This window comes from Pituophis catenifer, unplaced genomic scaffold, assembly GCF_029215685.1.
Source record: "Pituophis catenifer annectens isolate HBS135680 unplaced genomic scaffold, rPitCat1.0.hap2 SCAF_5, whole genome shotgun sequence".
Lineage (NCBI taxonomy): Eukaryota > Metazoa > Chordata > Lepidosauria > Squamata > Colubridae > Pituophis > Pituophis catenifer.
In genome coordinates, this window is record NW_027256885.1 from 36,946,107 (window position 1) to 36,965,946 (window position 19,840).

Consider the following 19,840-nt stretch of genomic DNA (forward strand, 5'->3'; position numbering starts at 1 on the left):
TCTTTCTCTTCCTCTCCCTCCCTTCTTTTATCCTTTCTACCTTCTTCTTCCCTCCTCTCCTATTCCTTCTCTACTTCCCCTTCCTTTCTCCCCCTCCTCCTTTCCTCCCCATCTAACCTTCTCTCCTACTCTTATTCCCCTTTCCTTTCTTCCTCTCTTCCCTTTCTTCTGTTCCTCTCTCTCCTTCTCCCTTCCTTCAGTCTCCCTACTCCTTCTTCTGTCTCTCTCTATTGCTGTATTCATTTTCAATTCAGTGCTTTTTTTTTTCTATGGTGTCCAGGCATCCCCTTTATTCTCTCCCTTTATTGCATATATTCCTCAAAATTCCCATATTTTAAAATTCTTAACATTGTATTTCAACTTATTTTATCTTTACCTTAAAATCTTTCAACTTAGTTAACTTTCCACCTCTTATTTCCATTTCAATAGTTATTTTTCTCTTTTCCTAATATTTCAATTACTTCCAGCTATTTTTACATATAAACCATTCTGTATCTGCTGGTCTACTTACAACATTTTCTTACATCATTTATTTTACATTTCAAATTCATTTCTTACTTTCAATTTCCTTTGTTTTTTTCAATATTTAGCACACATTTCTTTACTTTCATTTCAATTTTATGTCTTAATTTCAATTAAGTATTCCCTTTTACAGTAATCTATATATTTATTTCAGTTTATTTCTTACATACAACTTTTACTACTAATGCCATTCCCTTAAATCAACATATTACTGCTTTGATTCCTTTCTACTACATTTTTTTCTTTCCCCTTTTAACCATTTTCTTTTAAGTTCTCCTGAATTCCACTTAATATTTTCTCCCCTTTCTCCCATTCACTTATTTCTTTCTTCCTCTTCTTCTTTTTGTGTTTATTGTATCCTCCTTCCTGCATCTTTTCTCTAATTTTTAACTTTATTACCCTTTTAGTTCTCCCCCTTACTCTTTTCCCATTTCCTTCTCTTTTCTTCTTTTTTGATATTCCCCCCTATTTTTATTTTATCACTGTTAATCTCAGTGTGATCATCTATATTTTTTCCTTCAATTATTTTCTTTCCAACATTATATTCTTGCTTCTCATTTATCTTTTCTCTTTCTTTCTTTTTATATTCTATCCAATCTTCCGCTTCTCTGTTTCCCTTAAATGCTTCTCACACCTTTTGCAACATCTCCCTCAACTCCCCATACTCATGCTCCCAATTTTCTATATTTTCAATTTAAGAAGAAATAGTTTTTATTTTAACTTATTATATAGTTCGAATTCAAGTCCATTTGATGTCTTTTTTTTCTTTTCTTTCTTCTTTCCAAATAATATCCAATTCAGATAGTCCTTTAAGCCTTCCCAGTTCAAGATTTTATTCTTTCAACTTCTTTTTGTAATCTTACTTCAGCTGTTTAAACAAATACTCCTCATGCGGCTTCTCACGCTGATTTAAGTGCAATATTTCTTTTCCACCAGCAGATGACTCTCTCCAATCCACAAATCCCCAGGAAAAAGAATCAATTGTAAATCCACAAAAGTAGTGTTTCCTGTTCTTCAATTAGTTCCTTTTGTTATTAAATAAATGCTTTCTCTCAATTTCCTTTTCTTTATATTATTCTTAATTTCTTCCAAGTCCAATTTAAATCCAGGTGGTTAGTTCTCCTTTTAGGGCTTTCGTTTTTAAAGTTCCTCTTTAATTTTTTTTTCCTTCGCTTTAAATTCCTGGATGCCAATTAGCTGCTTATTTCAGGTTGGGACCTCTTTTAAAGTTTAAAAAAAAATTTTCTTCTTACCTATGAGTTGGCCAATCACTCATTTGGTAACAATACTCCTTTTCATCACCGCTCCTGCTCAATTCTTAATCCAGTTGCCCCAGTTTGTAGCGGCCATTTCAATGGCGGCCGCCCCCACCGCCGGGTCAAAGAGCTGCCTCCGACCTTTCGAGTAAACTTTGCCTGTTCCTCTTGGCCTTCCGAGGCACCTCTCTCCCCCCCGTCCCTACAAGACGGATCCTGTCCGAAGACCCCCCGACAGCGGTTTGTCAGTTTGGGGTTTCGCGAAGCTCACAGAGCTTTGCTATTCCCCAACCAGTATCACCGCAATGCTTCTGGTTTCTCCCAAAACTTAGATTGTCAAGTCATTGTCATCTACCTGCTGAAATTTTGCTAGGAACTGATGCCTGACTTCACATTAGTAAGAATTCAATGATGCTGTGTTCTGCATCCACTATGATATACATGTTTGCATGGCAGCCCAAGTGACTGAAGTAAAGACTAAGCACTACTAGCTTATAATGTTGCATGTTGAAAGGCTGGAAATCTGGTTGGTTGGCTGCTTTGTGTGGAAGGTAGGTTCTTTGTATAACAGTTGTACTTTGTGATGCTGCATGCATTTTTTTTTGCACTCACCCATCCTTTTATAGCTTGCAGTCCTTATTTCATATGCTTCTAGCATCTGTGAGCTGCTTATTGGTAGCTGTGGAAATTGGGATCGTAGAAACACCCAGGAGCATAGAAGAGTCCAAAGGCAGATGCATGAATAAATGTGATAAATGTATTTATTCATATAACAAAACATATTAACTATATACAAAGGCTGTCTTAATATCCATTAGGATAGGGGGCACACAGCGTGTGTGACTACCCTTATCAAAGATCATGTCTCATGGAGAACAAACGTAAAAGAGAGCATGGTGGAACGGTTAGAGGGGGTTTTATACTCAGTGTAAGCCCCTCCTCTCCACATAGGGGTGGGGGCACTTTCTGCCTCCACTAGTGTCTGTATGATACATGTGCCAATGGCTTGCAAATACTTGACAGTTCCCCTCCTTGCGAGCCAATGGCATGCAAACATACAAATGCAATGCACAACAGATTTTACCCTGTGAGACATAACTTTTTACACAGATCTTTGTGCCTATCTGCTGGTTGCCTAACATTTTGATAGCGGATATCAATATGTCTGGACCTTTTTCCCACCGCATAGGCTTTGGCAATGCCTATGGCCCCGGTGTTGTCTTCTATAATTCGGATGGGCAAAGTCGGTGGTGTCCAGATGCTAGAAATTAAGGCATCAAACCATATCAGATCGTTCCCTGCCTCTGATAGGCATGCATATTCGGCCTCAGCGGTGGAGCACGAAACAAATTTCTGTTGCCCCACATGCCAATGGATGGGTGCCTCATTTAATAGTACCAAGAAGCCCGAAGTACTCCTACGTGTCTTGGTATCTCCGGCCCAGTCCGCATCCGTGAAGCATTTTAATTGGGCCTTGTCTCTATTCTCAGGTTCCAAGCAAAGCACGTAATCTGCTGTGGTCTTGAGATACCTTAATAGCTTTTTAATGGCCAACCAGTGGAACTGGGTAGGATGTTCCACTTGTCTAGATAGCAGGTTTACGGCCAGGGCAATATCTGGACGGCTCCAGTTACTTATATATAGTAATGAGCCGATCACTGACCTAAATAGAGTATTATTTTGGAACTCTGGGCTATCCTTGTGTGCCAATCCATAATAGTCGGTCTGCATTGGGATAGCCGTTGGTTTGCTATCTTCCATTTTACATTTCACCAAGAGTTCCTCTATCTTTTCCTTTTGGGAGAGAGCAAAACCTTTTGGTGTAGTGATGATTTGTACGCCTAGGTACTTGTCCACATATCCTAAAGACTTTAGAGTGAACTTTTTTTTGTAGGGTCCTGGCAAATATAATACATCCCCCCTTGTCAGGCCCTATATATAAAAGGTCATCGACATACACTAGGACTTTCTCCAGCCCCCCTTTGGTATCCCTTGTGAAGGTACATTTATCAGCTGGAGATGGATGGAAACCCAGTGATTTGAGAGTTTTAGTCAGGCATTTGTACCACAGTCTGCCTGATTGTTTGAGGCCGTACAAACTTTTCTTCAGAAGCCAGGTGTGGCCTTCCTGCCGTTGAAATCCGGGGGCACCTCTGACGTAAATTTCTTGTTTTAGATGTGCGTGTAAATAAGCAGTTTGCACATCAAATTGAAAAATGTGTTCCCTATGTGCTGCTGCAGTGACCAAAGCAGCCCTCACACTTTCCGCTCTCACGGTGGGGGAGTATGTTTCATCAAAGTCCTGCAAGTAGCGCTGTGCGTAGCCTTGTGCTACCAGCCGGGCCTTATAGAGGAGTTTGTTGTTGGGCATTGGCTTGACCTTGTAGACCCAACGGGTGCCAATTGCTTTCCTCTTTTTGGGGACTTCCATGGGGATGAAGACTTTCAATTTTTTGAGACTGTCCATTTCCCGCTCCATTGCCACCCTCCACCTGTGCTGTTCTTCCTCGGGAAGCTGGAGGACATCTGAGTACGTTTTAGGGGCCATGGTAACGCTGTTGACCGAGGCAACACAGCCAATGTCCAACCTTTTGGGTGGCACCCCTTTATTGGAGCGTTTTGACCGTCTGGGAAATTGCCACTCACCATCATCATTGTCATCCGGAGCATCGGTGTCAGAATTGGAGCTGCCGGAGGTATCTTTCCAATCAAAATGGGGCGGGCCTCTGTCCCAGGCGCTGCGAAGATATGGTCGTTTAGGTGAGGCAGGAGGTGTGAAGTCACCCAGGGATTCCTTGTCTGAATCGTCAGAGTCAGGTAGGGATTCATCACCATCCGGATCTTTGCTGGTCAGTTGTTTGGAGTTTGTTGGTTCATCCTCTTCAGGTGGTGCTGCTTGTTCAGTGTCGCTTCTAATAGGGGAATAACCGGGTTCATTGGAATGAATTTTTGACCAATTTGACCCCTCCTCAAAGGAAGCTGATCTAGAGACAATGACAAGGTTATTTTTGTCTACAAACCTAGAGGCCTTGCTGCCGGTTGCATAACCTATAAATCTGAGCCTCCTTGATGCCTTGCCCCCCTTTCTTCTGAGGTGCTTGGGAATATGGACCCAGGCATAGGAACCAAAAATTCTCAGGTGTGAGAGGCTAGGTTTCCTTCCATGGACCAGGAAGTATGGGGTTTGGTTAATGGCACTACTCCACGTCCTGTTGACTAGATAATTAGCCATTTTGACCGCTTCTGCCCAAAAAACATGGCTCATGTCAGCATCTGCAAGTAGGCAGTTCATGACATTCTGCAGTACGCCATTTCTCCTTTCTACAATGCCATTCTCGGACGGAGTTTGAGGGGATGATTTAAAATGGAGGATACCTCTCTCCATCCACTTTTCGAAAGTCTTGGATGTAAACTCAGTCCCCCTATCACTCTGCACCTGAGCGATGCACACCTTGTGTTGCGTTTGGATCTGGTTGTAAAGATATTTGAAGTTGGTAAAGACTTCAGTTTTGTCCTTTAAAATAAATACATGGCCATAACGAGAGTAATCATCTACTACTGTTAAAAAATAACGCCCCCTACCAAGGGAGGGTCTAAAAGGACCAACCAAATCCATGTGTACCAGCTGATAAGGGTACCTTGCACAACGGGAAGAGACCTTAGGTATAGCAGCAGTTTTAGATTTTGCTGCCTTACAGATGGCACATTCCAAATAGGTATTACAATTCTTTATCTTAAGCCCATCAGAAAAATCTTGCATTTTCTTAATAACCGGGAAGCTGGCATGGCCGAGCCTGCGGTGTAATATATGAGCACAATCCAAATGTAAAGGTTTACCCATGCATACTTTGTCAACCTTATGTATCTTACCATTACAAGCCTTGGTCTGTTCAGTAATGAGAGTAGGCACTGGATTAATGGTCACCTTAGAGTTCCTCAGGGTTGGCTGAGGAGTTGTGACCTTAATGGGCTCAGCCTTAATGGCTTTGGATGTCCTAGGAGCTGGTTCAAAAGCTTCATTGGTTTTAGGTCCAGGGTCCTTGAGTTTGGACAACCTGGGGGCTGGCACAGAAGCTTTCTGCTCTATCTGGGCGTTAGCTCCCTGAGCCCTCTTGTTAGGTTTCTTGTGCCTTTTGACCTTTGCTTTTGGGGAAAAATAAGGCAAATTGTTGATTTTTACAATATCGCCAACAACACCCCCATTTTCGAAAACATAACCTCCACCCTTCTCAAAAACCAGTTTTACATTTTTATCCTCAGTCAATTTTAAGATGCTTAAAAGGTTGTTCTTGATTGAGGGAACATACAGTGCCCCTGTGACATCTCCTATACCAGGCACATTGATCACGCTTTCCCCAGTTACCTCTGCCTTGTCCCCAGTGGCAACTTTTACTGAGGACTTGAGTGGGTGTAAAACCTTAAATCGTTGCTTCGTGTTGGCGTTGATGCACCTGAATCAAGAAGCCACAGCCCCTCAGCATCCTTTACCTGGGAGGTGTGATTGTCACTAGTGACACTACAGAATTGGTATCCTTTATGACCACCTCCCCCTCTTCCACGGCCTCTTTTATTTTTATTGTGCTTAAGTCCAGCCGTGTTGGCCCTAGAGCGAGGGCACTCCCTTTTAAAGTGACCTTGTATGCCACAGTCAAAGCAGGTGGGAAGGGTATTAATCCTTTCACTTGTGTCCTGGCGCCTCCTCTGAGGCCTAGGTCTGTGATATGCCTCCTTCATTTCTTGTTGTTCCTCATCTCTGCGCCTTAAATCTTCCTCAATAAAGCGGCCAGAAAAGTATTCTATATTTCTTTGTTCCCTAGAAACCCCTTCTAGAGAAATAATAAAGGGACTCCAGGATTTGTCTAGGGAGTTCAACATCACGCTAATTAAAGTGGATTCAGAAACAGGCTCCCCCCTCTGTATAAGCTCATCCCTCATGGCTTTAAGCGTTGCCAAATGTTCCCCCATTTTGACACCAGGTTTGAGTTTATAGTTGTGGAAAATTCTTGACAATCTGCTGGTTGCAGCCATACTGTCACTATGGAACAAATTATATAGGGCAGTCCAAACTTCCTGAGCTGTGAGGCCGTCTGAAAGACTGGCATACAGAGCTGTGTCTATAGAACTTAACAGGGTTGTGTAAGCTCTTTTATGCAGGAACTCAATTTCAGGGCTCCAAGGTAAAGGGGGTGGTCTTTTGATCATGTCCAGAGTATTTTCTCTTAAGAGAATTATCTGAATCTCTTTACACCATTTTTTAAAATTCTGACCACTTAAATGTAATTTTTCAAAATTATTTGGCAAAGTTACAAAATTATTGCCATTAAACTGCATGGGGAGTTGTTCAAATGGCTGAAAAGAGCCTGTTGTGAATGGCATTGGGATCCCTAAGCCTGGGATCGATTGCTTAGGTCTGGCTCCTTTTTGTAGTCCTTCTGTAGTTTGAAGCAACTGGGCACGTGCAGGAAATGGAGCATGCTCCAAAGCCTTTTCTTGTTGGAGCTCCGATCTCCCTCTCTGAGCTCTGAAGTCAAGTCTGGCTGGAGCTTCAGCATAGGCCCGGACATCAGCAGTGTGGCGGGGAAATCTTGGAGGAGTGGGAAGAAGGCCTGGAGATCTTTCTGGAGACTGGAGGCCCATCAGATGAGATCTATGGGCTGGGTAGGCCTGGAAATGTCTCTGGATCTCCTCTTCTCCATCAGAGGAGCAGGATTGCAGCTCCAGATCATCCCAGCAGGACCGGAAAGGTGCGGAGGCCTCAGCCTGGGCCTCCGTGGAGCATTCAGTGAATGGTGAGCGCCTCTGCAGTGGGGGGTGGGAGGCTGCAGGTCCATCTGGGTTCCTCCAGGGGTGGGAGGTTGGATTTGGGGCCCTCCTTGAGTGGGCAGCTGGGTCTGGGACCTCGGGGCGGCCAGTGGGTGGTTGCTCCATAAGTTCCAGGCAGCGACCAGGGCCTCTATGGCCTCTTTGATGTTTGCCGTGGCAGGCGGGGCCTGGCAAGGGGCTTGTGGGTTCAGAGTGGTCCTCTGGGCCGCTGGAATGCTGAACTGACTGGCTGGCGTTGTAGGCCTGGGCTGTGGAGCTGGGGATGGCCTGGCTCGTGGTTCTGGCAAAGTGCCCAGGGGAGCAGCCATCTTGGAGGAAGTTGCCTCCGGAAGTGGCCTGGCGGCCATTTTGTTTGGCGGGAAACTGGGTGGGGGGGAGTCTCTCTGGCGGCAGGCGCCATCTTGGAGAGATCAGGCAGGGGAGTCCTTACCGGGATGGCAGGCATCTCTGGTGCTGCCTCCTCAGGCCTCTTTCTGGCTGCTGCCCTTGTCCTCAGGAGGAAGGTGAGCGCTGCTCGGCACTCCTCTTCTGACATCTCAGCCACTTGCCTGTCCAGGCTTTCATCTGGTCCTTCTGCCCCCTCTTCGTCAGTGCTGAAGAAGCTTTCTCCAACATTGCCTGGCTCGGCCCCTGGGATCTCTTGCTGCATCTGGGTGGCCTCTGGCTGCCAGGGTGTAGCTGGATGGAAACCCCCTTCAATGTTTTCCATCGTTGATTCAGACTGGGGCTGCTGTGAAGTTCTCCTCCGTTGAAGGCCTCTGGTCACAACAGGGGAGCTTCTCTCACAGGTTATTTTGGAGGGCATCTCGCCTTTTCAACAGCTCCTGGAGTGGAGTTCTGCTACCATTCCCTCTGCTACCATTCTGTGGAAATTGGGATCGTAGAAACACCCAGGAGCATAGAAGAGTCCAAAGGCAGATGCATGAATAAATGTGATAAATGTATTTATTCATATAACAAAACATATTAACTATATACAAAGGCTGTCTTAATATCCATTAGGATAGGGGGCACACAGCGTGTGTGACTACCCTTATCAAAGATCATGTCTCATGGAGAACAAACGTAAAAGAGAGCATGGTGGAACGGTTAGAGGGGGTTTTATACTCAGTGTAAGCCCCTCCTCTCCACATAGGGGTGGGGGCACTTTCTGCCTCCACTAGTGTCTGTATGATACATGTGCCAATGGCTTGCAAATACTTGACAGTAGCACTCTGACTGCTGTATAGTTTGGCATAGGCTTTACTGTATTAGCAACTGTTATAACTTGATGCATTCATTTATGCAGACAGTTGTATCAAGGAAAATAGTATGGCTGCCCATAGACAGCAGAGTACAGAAGGCATATTTCTTTCAGAACTGAATGTGCATTTGTTCCTAGTCCTCATGACATCAGAGATTATTTGAATAGGGCTCAGATAAAGTTTTGTCAAACTCCTGGAATGTTTCCTAGTACCTTTCTTCCTCCATCCCTGCTTTCCTTTGTTTCTTTTCTTGGCTCTTATTCTAATTCCAGAATTTGGGGGAAAATTGCAAAACATATCAAATTTGTCTATGTTATTTGCATATTGCTGCTAAAATTTGCGGATGCACAATTCTGCAGGCAACTGACTGCATACTTTCAAAGCCTACTCTGACTTTGTTGTTTGAATGCCCACATCTTTTAAACCTCAGTGGTCACCACTCCATTCCTATGTTAGAAACAAGCATAACAAAAAAAATTATTTCAACAGCGGAAGAAGCCAGTTTATCATTTTAGGCCAAGGTACCCTAGGACAGAGTAGAGAAGGGTATACTGAAGTAGCTTTTTTTCCTTTTTAAAAATTACAGTAGATTGTCTTACTCCAATTCTCATTTCAGCTAGATGTACATTTTAAATTCATGTCCAATACTAAGATCAGTGTGGCTGAACTCTGCTTGTAAGCCCAGGGTCTTTGTGCTAGCTCATCAATCTAAGACTCCACTTCTCAGCATATTTTGACCTCAGCTTCAGTTCCAAGAAAAACTGAGGAGTCTGATCCTCAAAACTCTGTAAGCTAAGCCACTAGACCACGAGTCTCAAACTCACGACATCACGTGATGTATTGTGACTTTTTCCCCTTCACTAAACCAGGGGTGGACGTGACCAGCACGTGACGCATCCGGCTTGCGGGCCGTGAGTTTGACACCCCTGCACTAGACTCACACCCATCAGCGCTGGGTCCCAACTTTCCCTTTCCTAAAATACCAATTATTTCAAAAGAAAGCCACTATGCCAGTCTTCTTCATCATGGTACCTTTCAGATACAGAGGAACCACAACACCTAGAATTCCCAATCTACTCATCTGTTGGCTGAGCTGGCTAGCAATTCTAAGCGTTCAGGTCTCAACACATCTGAACGGGTCCATGTAATGAATGCTGCACTATGCATTCCATTGGCACCACAAACTCTTTTAAATGTGCATGTGCAAACGCAGCTGTGCCATGTTAGCCTACCAGTGCTATTAGTACTCTAGTTCTCTCACCCATCGGACAAATTGTTGGCATCATAGTGCTACATACATGGATGCTAAAATAACAATAAGATGCATGGCAGATGCCTGGTATTACAGTCATATGTCCCTGAGGCTAGTGCCACATTTAAATCAAAACTTGTTACTCCTTTCTTACCAAACACAACATAACACAACACAACATCAACAAAATCCATACAGCTTTGGGGGAAAGGATCAGTTCGTTTTTACATGAATGCAACTGTGTTTAGGACAGCTGTCCCTGACCTGGCACCCTCCAGATATATTGGATCGCAGCTACTATAATCTCCATTTGTGGTCCAACACACCTGAAGGGAAGGCTAGAGGAGGAGATGAACAAGATATATACACGAAAACCCCTCTCAAACATAGTACATCAATTCATATAAGGTGATGTCGCTGTATTTCCTCACCTATCAAGACTGAGGTGAAGATGCAAATTAGCCACACATGTCAAAATATTAAGTGATAGACATTACAGAAACAGATTAGTGTTGGACCTTAAGGAACATCTTATTCTCATAGATTTTTAAAATGTGATACTGAGGATTTAGGACTTGCCTTATTTGAGAAGTGAGCCAAAGTTAATAAGATCCCAAATTCTTGGGTCATCTAGGATGGAAGCAAGGATGAGCATATCAAAGCAAAGATTCAGATGAGTGTATGGATCCAGACAGTTATTCAAGAGGGGTAAATAGCTACTAAGCTAAGGAGCTGTTCTTTGGAAAAACTGAAACAACAACTGTGTCTAGCAAACAACAACAAATGAAACATTCATGTCTGGTCAAAAGAGCTTTTGACCTCTCACATTTCTATAGGAATGGGGAGATCAGATTTCTATCTAGAGGAACCCTTAAAAAGTACAGTATCTCATTTCTTATAAATGGAAAGTAATACTCCAGCCACAAAAATTTAGAATTTTACATCCAAGTCTCACCCCCTCCCTTCTTAAACCCATAGGATTCTTGGGACCAACTCTTACCTTCTGCTGCTTTCCTCTGCAAAAGATGTTCTTACAGGCATAAACCTCACAAACTGTGAACAAGTGTCCCAGTTTACAGGAAAAATATAGAGTTGCAGGGCCTGCAACTACCTATCTGTATTTTATTTGACATGCACACAAGGAATGGGAATACCTAGGGTTCCCAAAATCAAGGATTTCCTTTTTACATTTAGCAAAAAATGACTTTCCTGTAACCATCACTATCTGCAAAAGCTGAGCTTATATTTGGCAATTTTGAGACTGTCTACCAAAAAACTGAACTACAATTTTCTATTCCCATGTACTGGGGGACATAGGTGCATGTTAGGTGCATAAACAGGGGGTGGGGGGAAATCTTCCAAAATAATGCTGATTGTTTTCCCTCCCAGAATAATGTTCCTTACCCCAAAACATGGAGACCAAATTGTATTGCTTTGTCTCATATAGTGACAGGAAATGCAATAAAATGTCCTTCATGCCATAAAGAGGGCAGAGGGCAGGAGAGTTGTCCTCCACAGGGCATCTCACTAATCATCCCACTACTCTCACTCACCCTTCTTCACATGCAGGGAATTAAAGCACTTTCCCCCTGCAGGGCTTACAGGGTTGCCCTGCATGAGAAGTGAACATCAGCCACCTTTTCTTCCTCCTTTGCCCTTTGTACACACACATCTGTCCCACGTCCCTACTACCTTCCCGTCTTACAGCGCCCAAGGGGCTACGCACCTCAGTCAGGTCCCCCATGACACCATAGGGCCTAGACGCTCCGGCGCGGGCCGTCTCCTCTCCCACCCTCTCCTCTACAAAAGACGGCCCTTCCAGCGCATGGACGGTCCTAAAATTGCACCCCAGTGCCACGCCGTTGGCGAAGGAGCCAGAAGCAGGTTGCCACCCACCCACCCCGGCATTCCTTTCCCTGAGGGGCCTCTCGGGTTCTGCCCTCCACTCCCCCACCCACCCACTTCCAGGCCCAGAGAAGGAGGCCCGTGAAGAAGCCGAGGAGGGGCTGGAAGGAGAGGTGGTGGCATGCTTGATCCCCGCCAAGACTGGTCTCTCCGGCATTGGCCGGGAAAGGAGTAAAAGCTCCCTTTCCTTCCCCTCCACCACCCCCGGCGGCCTAACCTGGCCTTGGCCGAGCGCTCGTAGCTCCATCCCGGGCCGGTGCCCAGCGGATCCCCGAAGCCGGCGCTGGGATAGTTCCTATCCATGGGGAGCGGGCGCACGGGGCCAGCCGCGGTCTGTCGGTCCGTTCCTCGGCTCAGTTGGGGGGCGCCTGCGCCTCCTCCCGCAGCTACGGTCGAGGGGGGGTGCAATCGGGGAGGAGATCGGGGACAGCTGTCCCTCCTCCTCCTCTTTTTCCCCCCCTCGGCCGCTGTGCTCCCCCGCTCGGCCTTGGCTCAAGCCGCAGGCAGGCGCTAGAGGAGGAGGAGGAGGCAGCGGCGGTGGAGGCGAGCCTCTTGGAGGCAGCTCACGGTGCAGCCATGTTCGTTGGGCGTCTATCTCCGCTCCGCTCCACTCCGTTTCCTCCCACAATCCCATGCTGGAAATAGGAGGAGGAGGAGGGAGCGAGCCAGCGATGGAGGGATGGTGGACAAACGGAGGGACGGCGGAAGGAAGGAAGGAAGGAAAAGCCAGCAAAGTAGAAAGAGAAATACAGTGGCAGAGAAAGATGCAGGAAATGGAGCATGGAGGAGAAGGGAAGGAAGCGAGCAAGAGGAGAAGAAGCGAAGAAAGAATGAATGAATGAATGAATGAATGAATGAATGAATGAATGAATGAATGATGGGTGGGTGGGTGGGTAGATGGATGGACGGCTTGGGCAAGAAGACGGGAAAAGCACAAAGGAGTACGCGGAGAGATGGGGTGGCAGGAATGAGACCAAGTGGACCTGACAGGGTGGGGGAGAGGGAGAGAAGTGGGAGTGTTTGTTTTGGCATGACTACGTTTTACTTGTCCTTTGTACAGGTGTTCAAAGGTGTGGGAAAATGTTATACTGGCATGTGTTGGGTGCTTGGGTTGACTATGTCTGCACTGATTTCACAGGCTGTAATTTTTAAAAGGTAGCATCCCCATAGGAAGTTTGAATTCTATGTACACACTAAAATGCATCCTTTTTTGTTTAGAAGATACTTTGTTAATAGTGTACTGTGTATACATGCTCACACTGAAATATATTAAATGTCTGTGGGTTGGACTAAGTAATACATTACTCATGGTGCATCACATTAAGCCATAAATTATGGTTGATAAGCCACAAACAAAGTGCATTTAGGCTTAGCACAGCCATAATAAAAGAACAATACCCATGCCTTTGGTGGTGGGGATTTATTTTGACAGCAGCGGGGCTTGGGGGATGGTCAATCCCCGTTCGTGGCACGGCGGCGCAGGTAGAATACAAGGCCCCCCATCAGACCAGACCGGCCTGGCGTAGGTGTGGTGGGAAACCGAGCGGCGCCGAAAGCAGCTGAAGGGCTTCAACACCACTTCAGCTGCTTTCGGCGCCATTCGGTTTCCCACCTCACCCCCATCAGGCCGGTCTGGTCTGGTGGGGGGCATTGCCTTCTGCCTTTAGCGCTGTGCCACGAACGGGGATTGACTATCCTCCAAGCCCCGCTGCTGTCAAAATAAATCCCGGGCGCTACGCTGCAATGGGCAGACGAAAAGCACAGCTTTTGTCTGAAGGAGGAGGAGGAAAGGGGAGAAGAAGGAAAGCGGTCGAGTGAGAAGCGCCCCGCCGGCCAGGCACTGAAGCGCCGCCACTGCCACAGCGAGAGAGAGTGAAAGCAAGAGAGCGATCCGATCTAATGTCTGTGTCTCTCTCTCTCACACACACACACACTCCAACCCCCACCGCCTCTCTTCATTCGTCTTTGTTCTTCGCCACTTCTTGCTTGCCACCGTAACGGAGTAGGAGGCTGAGCAACACACTGGTGCGGCGGCCTCAAAGCAAGGCGGTGGGTGGAGGACGAAGCAAGGCGGGAGGTGCAGAGTTGCTCCCCACGCCCCGCACTGGCTTACGTGAGCGCCCTGCAGCCAGGCCATCAACATCCTGACAGCTGCCTCATCTTGCAAAGGCTCCAGCAGCCCCGTCCAGGACTCCACGTGCATCGCTCAGCCTCCTGCTACGTTGCAGAGGCAAGCAAGGAGAAGCGGGCTGGCGGCCGCATGGCATCCTGGACAGGGTTTCTGGAGCGGCCGCCCGAAGCCCAGGCAGTTGTCAGGACCTTGATGGCCGGGGTGCGGGGCCCTCAAGCCAGTGCACCCCCCCTGCCTCGTTTCGTCCTCTACCCCCCTCACCACCTTGTTTCGTCCTCCACCCCCCCACCCCTGCCCTAGCTTGATTTTTACAGCTGTGCCTCGCCCCTTGTACAACCAGATGGTGGACGGGGCTTAACTAGGCCTTATTTTGGGGGCAGGGCTTATTTTAGGCACAGGGGTGAAAATAGGGCTATGGCTTGTTTTTGGTGTAGGTTGTATTTTCGGGGAAACACAGTAGTTACAACTTTATTTGTTTTTAGATTAAGGTGACCAGATTTTAACATTGGTAAAGAGGGACATTGTGGGTGTGGCTTATTGTGTGGGCGTGGCTTGGAGGCCATTTGACTGGGTGGGCGTGGCTACCTGGTCATGTGACCGGGTGGCCATGGCTATGTGTATAGGGACTACTCAGAGGGCTGAAAAGTCATTTCTGACAGGTCCTCGCACTTTTGACTGGTCCTCACACTTATGACCATCCTCACATTTATGCCCGTGCAGCATTCTTAACAACCATGTCATTCATTTCACAACTGCTTCTCTTCACCATGATGACAAGATAGGGCAAAAATGTAAAATGTGAGGACAGTCATAAGTTCGAGGACTGGTCAAAAGTGTGAGGACCAGTCAAAAATAACTTTTTCAGCCCTCTGAGTAGTCCATATGCATTAAAGGATTACAGCAATAGAGAGGGATGAAGGAATGGAAATTAGAGTAGGAGTGAGGGTAAGAGAGGGAGGAAGAGAGGAGGAGAAGGAGAAAGAAAGAGGAAGTAGGGAGGAGAAAAAGAGGGTGGGGGGAAGAGAAAGTAAGAAGGAAAGAAAAGAGAGAGGTGGTAGGTTTGAGGAGAAAGATTGCTGTACAATAAAAAAGATGAAAGGGAAGAAAGCCAACCCCAAGCAAATATAAAGATATTAAGATAAAGAATGAATTGTTAAACTTTAAAGAATAAAAGAGAACAAATATGAATAAATAGCAATAATTAGAAACACACATACAAACATACAATGTATTTTCTTTGAACAGAATATTTGGCTGGTTCACAAATTTAAACAGCGTTTAGTCATTTCAATTAAATTTACAATTTCTATATTTCCTTTTTGCCATATTTATTCCTCATCTATTTTTTTAAAAAAACCAATATTACCCTTCATCCTCATCTCTAATCTTAATCAAATTCAATTTTTCCCTTCTATTCTATATTATACCCCTTCCCATTGTCATCTATTTTTATATCCATCCTCACATTGTTTAATTATGTAATTATGTAATAGTTGTTTAATACAAATTCAACATTTTAATATAAATCAATTAGTTATAAAACTATCTTTTTTGTATATTAATCAATATGAACATGAATATTCCAATTATTTCCATGCAATCCAATTTCTTACAAATCAATTAACTATATTTACCAATAATAATAAACCAAATAATTTCTCCCATATATTCCTCCGAACCACAACTTAACCATTTCTGCTTTCAACACAATATACAATTAATAGTATCTCAATTATTACAATTCCCTAGTTAAATACAGCTTTTTTTCCTTTGTGTTTTAAAATCTTGAACTCTCCTCCTAAATTTCCCATTGTTTGCAGTTTTTCACCTACCTTTTTTGGGGAGGAAAAATAAAAATAAAAATAAATCTCTCTCTGCCTCATTTTGTCACGCTGCACCAAAGACCCTGGTTTCGGTTTCGTTTCTGAAGCTTAGCTAGGGGAAAAAAAAACTGCTTTACACTGATTGCCTGTAGGGCGGCCCTTTGAAGCCCCGGGCAAGAGTTTAAACAGTTTTTTTTTCTTCTAGCCATTAGCTGGGGCTCAAGAAAAATCGGGACTTTTTTGAAATGCCGCGGGACGCGGGACAAATTGCTCAAAAGCGGGACTGTCCTGCCAAAAGCGGGACGTCTGGTCACCTTATTTTAGATCTTTGCAGATCTGTTTTTCATTATCTTTTCCAGTATCTTTCCAGGTATTGATGTCAGACCGATTGGTTTGTAGTTTCCTGGGTCTGGTTTTTTCCCTTTTTTGAAGATGGGAACCACATCAGCTCTTTTCCAAATCCTCAGGTACTTCCCCGGTGTGCCAGGATTTTTGAAAGATATGGTACAATGGTTCTGAGATAACATCTGCCAGCTCCTTCAGAACTCTGTGATGTAATCCATCAGGTCCCAATGATTATATTCGTCAAGTTCAGATAGGTGTTCTCTAACCATTTTCTTATTTTAATTTTTAGTCTGTCTTTTACAGTTAGGTTTTTGGTAAATTGGGTTATAGTTTCTTTTTGCATGAAGACTGATGCAAAGAATGAGTTAAGCAGTTCTGTTTCTCTCTACTGCCTGTTACTTCCTTGCCATCTTCTCTCCTTAGTGGACCATCTGTTTCCTTGACTCTCTCCTTGTTATTTATATGTTGAAAGAAACTTTAAAATTATCTTTGACTTATGTTGCAAGTCATTGTTCGTTCTGAGCCTTTGCTTTCCTGACTTGGTCTTTGCAGATTCGGGCTATCTGCTGATACTCTGCCTTAGTTATGTGTCCCTCTTTCCATTTTTTGTACTTGTCCTTTTTGTCTTTCAATTTCTCAGAGAGATCTTTGTGCAGCCATGCTGGTTTCTTCTTGGATTTCTTGTTTTTCTTTCTCGGTGGTATTGTGCTGGCATGGGCTTTTATGATCGTACTTTTCAGAGTTTCCCAAGATTCTTGAGTTATTTTCCCCTTTAGGATTTTCATCCATGGAATTTTTCTTAGGCTTTCTCTGAGTTTTTTAAAATCCGCTCTTTTAAAGTTTAAGACACTGGCTGGATTATGTTCTATTGCTTGTGTTTGCATTGTATTGAATTCCAATATAACGTCACTCTCACCCAAAGTTCTGGCAGTTTCAACTCTTATCATTTCTTCTCTATTAGTAAGAATTATGGTAGGTCCAGTATAGCTTTTCTTCTAGTTCCCTCCTCTACCTTTTGGATGACAAAATTGTCAGCTAAGTTGGTTAGGAATGTTTGATCTCCCACTTGCTGCAGAGTTTGTCTCCCAGTTGATATCAGGGTAGTTAAAGGATCCCATTACTACTGTGGTATATTTCCTACATATATTTGTTAGTTGTTTAGTAAAAAGATCATCTATTTCTTCTCCTTGGTTGGGTGGCCTGTTATAGAAATGTCATTTTTCCCCCTTTTATATTGACCCATATGGATTCTAGGAGGTTTTCATCCTTGGTTTTCTGTATTTCTGTAGAGATTTAGTGATACTTTATATATTGAATTTGAATTGAATTGAATTTATTAAATTTTTATACCGCCCCCTCTCCCGAAGGACTCGGGGCAGTGAACAGCCAAAATTAAAAACACACAATACAAATATTAAAATACATTAAAATGAAATTAAATTATCTTTGGCTTCTCCAATTTAAAACCCCTTGCCCATAAAATTCCCCAATTAAAAGATTTTTAACCCAGCCCGGCTTGCTGAAATAAAAAAGTCTTCAGGGCCCGGCGGAAGGTACGGAGGTCCGGGATCAGTTGTATCCCTGGGGGTAGCTCATTCCAGAGGGCGGGTGCCCCCACAGAGAAGGCTCTTCCCCGGGGGGTCGCCAGCCAACATTGCCTGACAGACGGCACCCTGAGGAGGCCCTCTCTGTGGGAGCGTGTTGGCCGGTGGGAGGTTATCGGAGGCAGAAGGTGGTCTCGTAAGTAACCGGGTCCTAAGCCATGGAGCGCTTTGAAGATGAGAACCAACACCTTGAAGCGCACTCGGAAGACCACTGGAAGCCAATGCAGCTCGCGCAGAAGAGGTGTCACATGGGAGCGCCATGTCGCCCCCATAAGTACCCGCGCGGCCGCATTCTGCACCAGTTGGAGCCTCCGAGTGCTCCTCAAGGGGAGCCCCATGTAGAGAGTGTTGCAGTAGTCCAGGCGGGAAGTAACGAGGGCATGAGTGACCATGCATAAGGAGTCCCGATCCAGAAAGGGGCGCAACTGGCGTATCAAGCGAACCTGATAGAAAGCCCCCCTGGCCACGGCCGTCATATGCTCTTCTAAAGACAGCTGTGCGTCCAGGAGGACACTCAAGTTACGCGCCCTCTCCGTGGGGGCCAATGTCTCACCCCCAATAGTCAGAGATGGCACCAGATGACTATATAGGGACGCCGGCAGCCACAGCCACTCAGTCTTGGAGGGGTTGAGTCGGAGCCTGTTCCTCCCCATCCAGACCCGCACGGCCTCCAGGCACCGGGACATCACTTCAAGGGCATCGTTGTGGTGGTCTGGGGTGGAGATGTACAGCTGGGTGTCATCAGCGTACAGATTGTCAGGGCATTTATTAATCCCATGTTTGGCTCTGGGACTAATTACCCTGGTTTAGAGGAGGAGATGAATCGAGGCTTATTCCTTGTTGCAATATTCCGAAAAGAAACGCGAGGAAGGTTTCTAATAAAACTCATTTATTTGTTATAAAGAAAATAAAACACCTCACTAACTAAGAAAAGTTAATTGTTACATTTTTGAAAGTAATTCTTGCCGGCTATGTCAGCCGGACCTTGGCAAGAGAACAAAGGAAAGAGTGTGTGAAGCAAGTGAAGGAATGTGGGTGGATACGGAAACACGTAGCTTACTGATAAGAAGTTGGCAAAGCTACGGAGAGTCTGATAGTCCAGAAATAATGAGCTCAGCTGGTAAATAAAATAACGCAGTGACATTCCCCTTCTTTGCCAGTTGAGCGAATATCAGTACATCATCAAATAAGGCACATCTTCTCACGCAGATACTCATGTTGAGCTGCTGGAAGTGGTTTGTTGAGCATATCAGCAATTTGATCATGTGTAGATACATATTGCATTTTGACAAAACCTTTTTTCACTAAATGTTTTATGTTTTGATAACGAATGTCAATGTGTCTGGACCTGGAACCTGTAAAATGTGATTCAGAAATATAAACCACCGATTCATTGTCTTCCATCACGGTGATCGGTCGGATCGGGTGTGTCCAGATATCTGTGACTAAAGCATCAAACCAAGTTAGGGAATTACATGCATCTGAAACACAAGCATATTCAGCTTCAGTAGATGAACAAGAAACAAAATTCTGTTTACGTACTTGCCAATAAACAGGACATCCATTTAAGAACATCATATAACCTGAAGTACTTTTACGTGATTTCTTATCACTTGCCCAATCAGAATCTGCATAACAACATAATTCTGCATAATCAGTATGTGTTGGTTCTAACAATAACTTCATGTGTTTGGTGTATTTTAGGTATCTCAATAATTTCTTAATACATGGCCAATGAAACTGTTTTGCCTTACCTACGTGTCGAGATAAGAGATTAACACTAAGTGCAATGTCGGGTCTGGTCCAACTACTGATGTATAATAGTGACCCAATGACTGAACGATAAAGTGTTTGATCCTCGAACTCAGGACTTTCTTCTTGTGTCAAGTTGTGAAAATCTGTTTGCATGGGTGTCTTTGTTGTGTTAGCATCTTT

The 19,840-nt window shown here is 44.7% G+C and overlaps 1 protein-coding gene across 1 annotated transcript in view; it reads right to left on the bottom strand.

Annotated features, from left to right (window-relative positions):
• PRR12 (proline rich 12) overlaps nt 1–12,305 on the bottom strand; it is a 113,937-nt gene extending 101,632 nt beyond the window's left edge. Inside the window, exon 1 of the mRNA XM_070944435.1 lies at nt 12,220–12,305. Within this exon, the coding sequence (XP_070800536.1) occupies nt 12,220–12,305 (86 nt within the window). The remainder of the gene's footprint in view (nt 1–12,219) is intronic.
• Nucleotides 12,306–19,840: the final 7,535 nt, after the last annotated feature.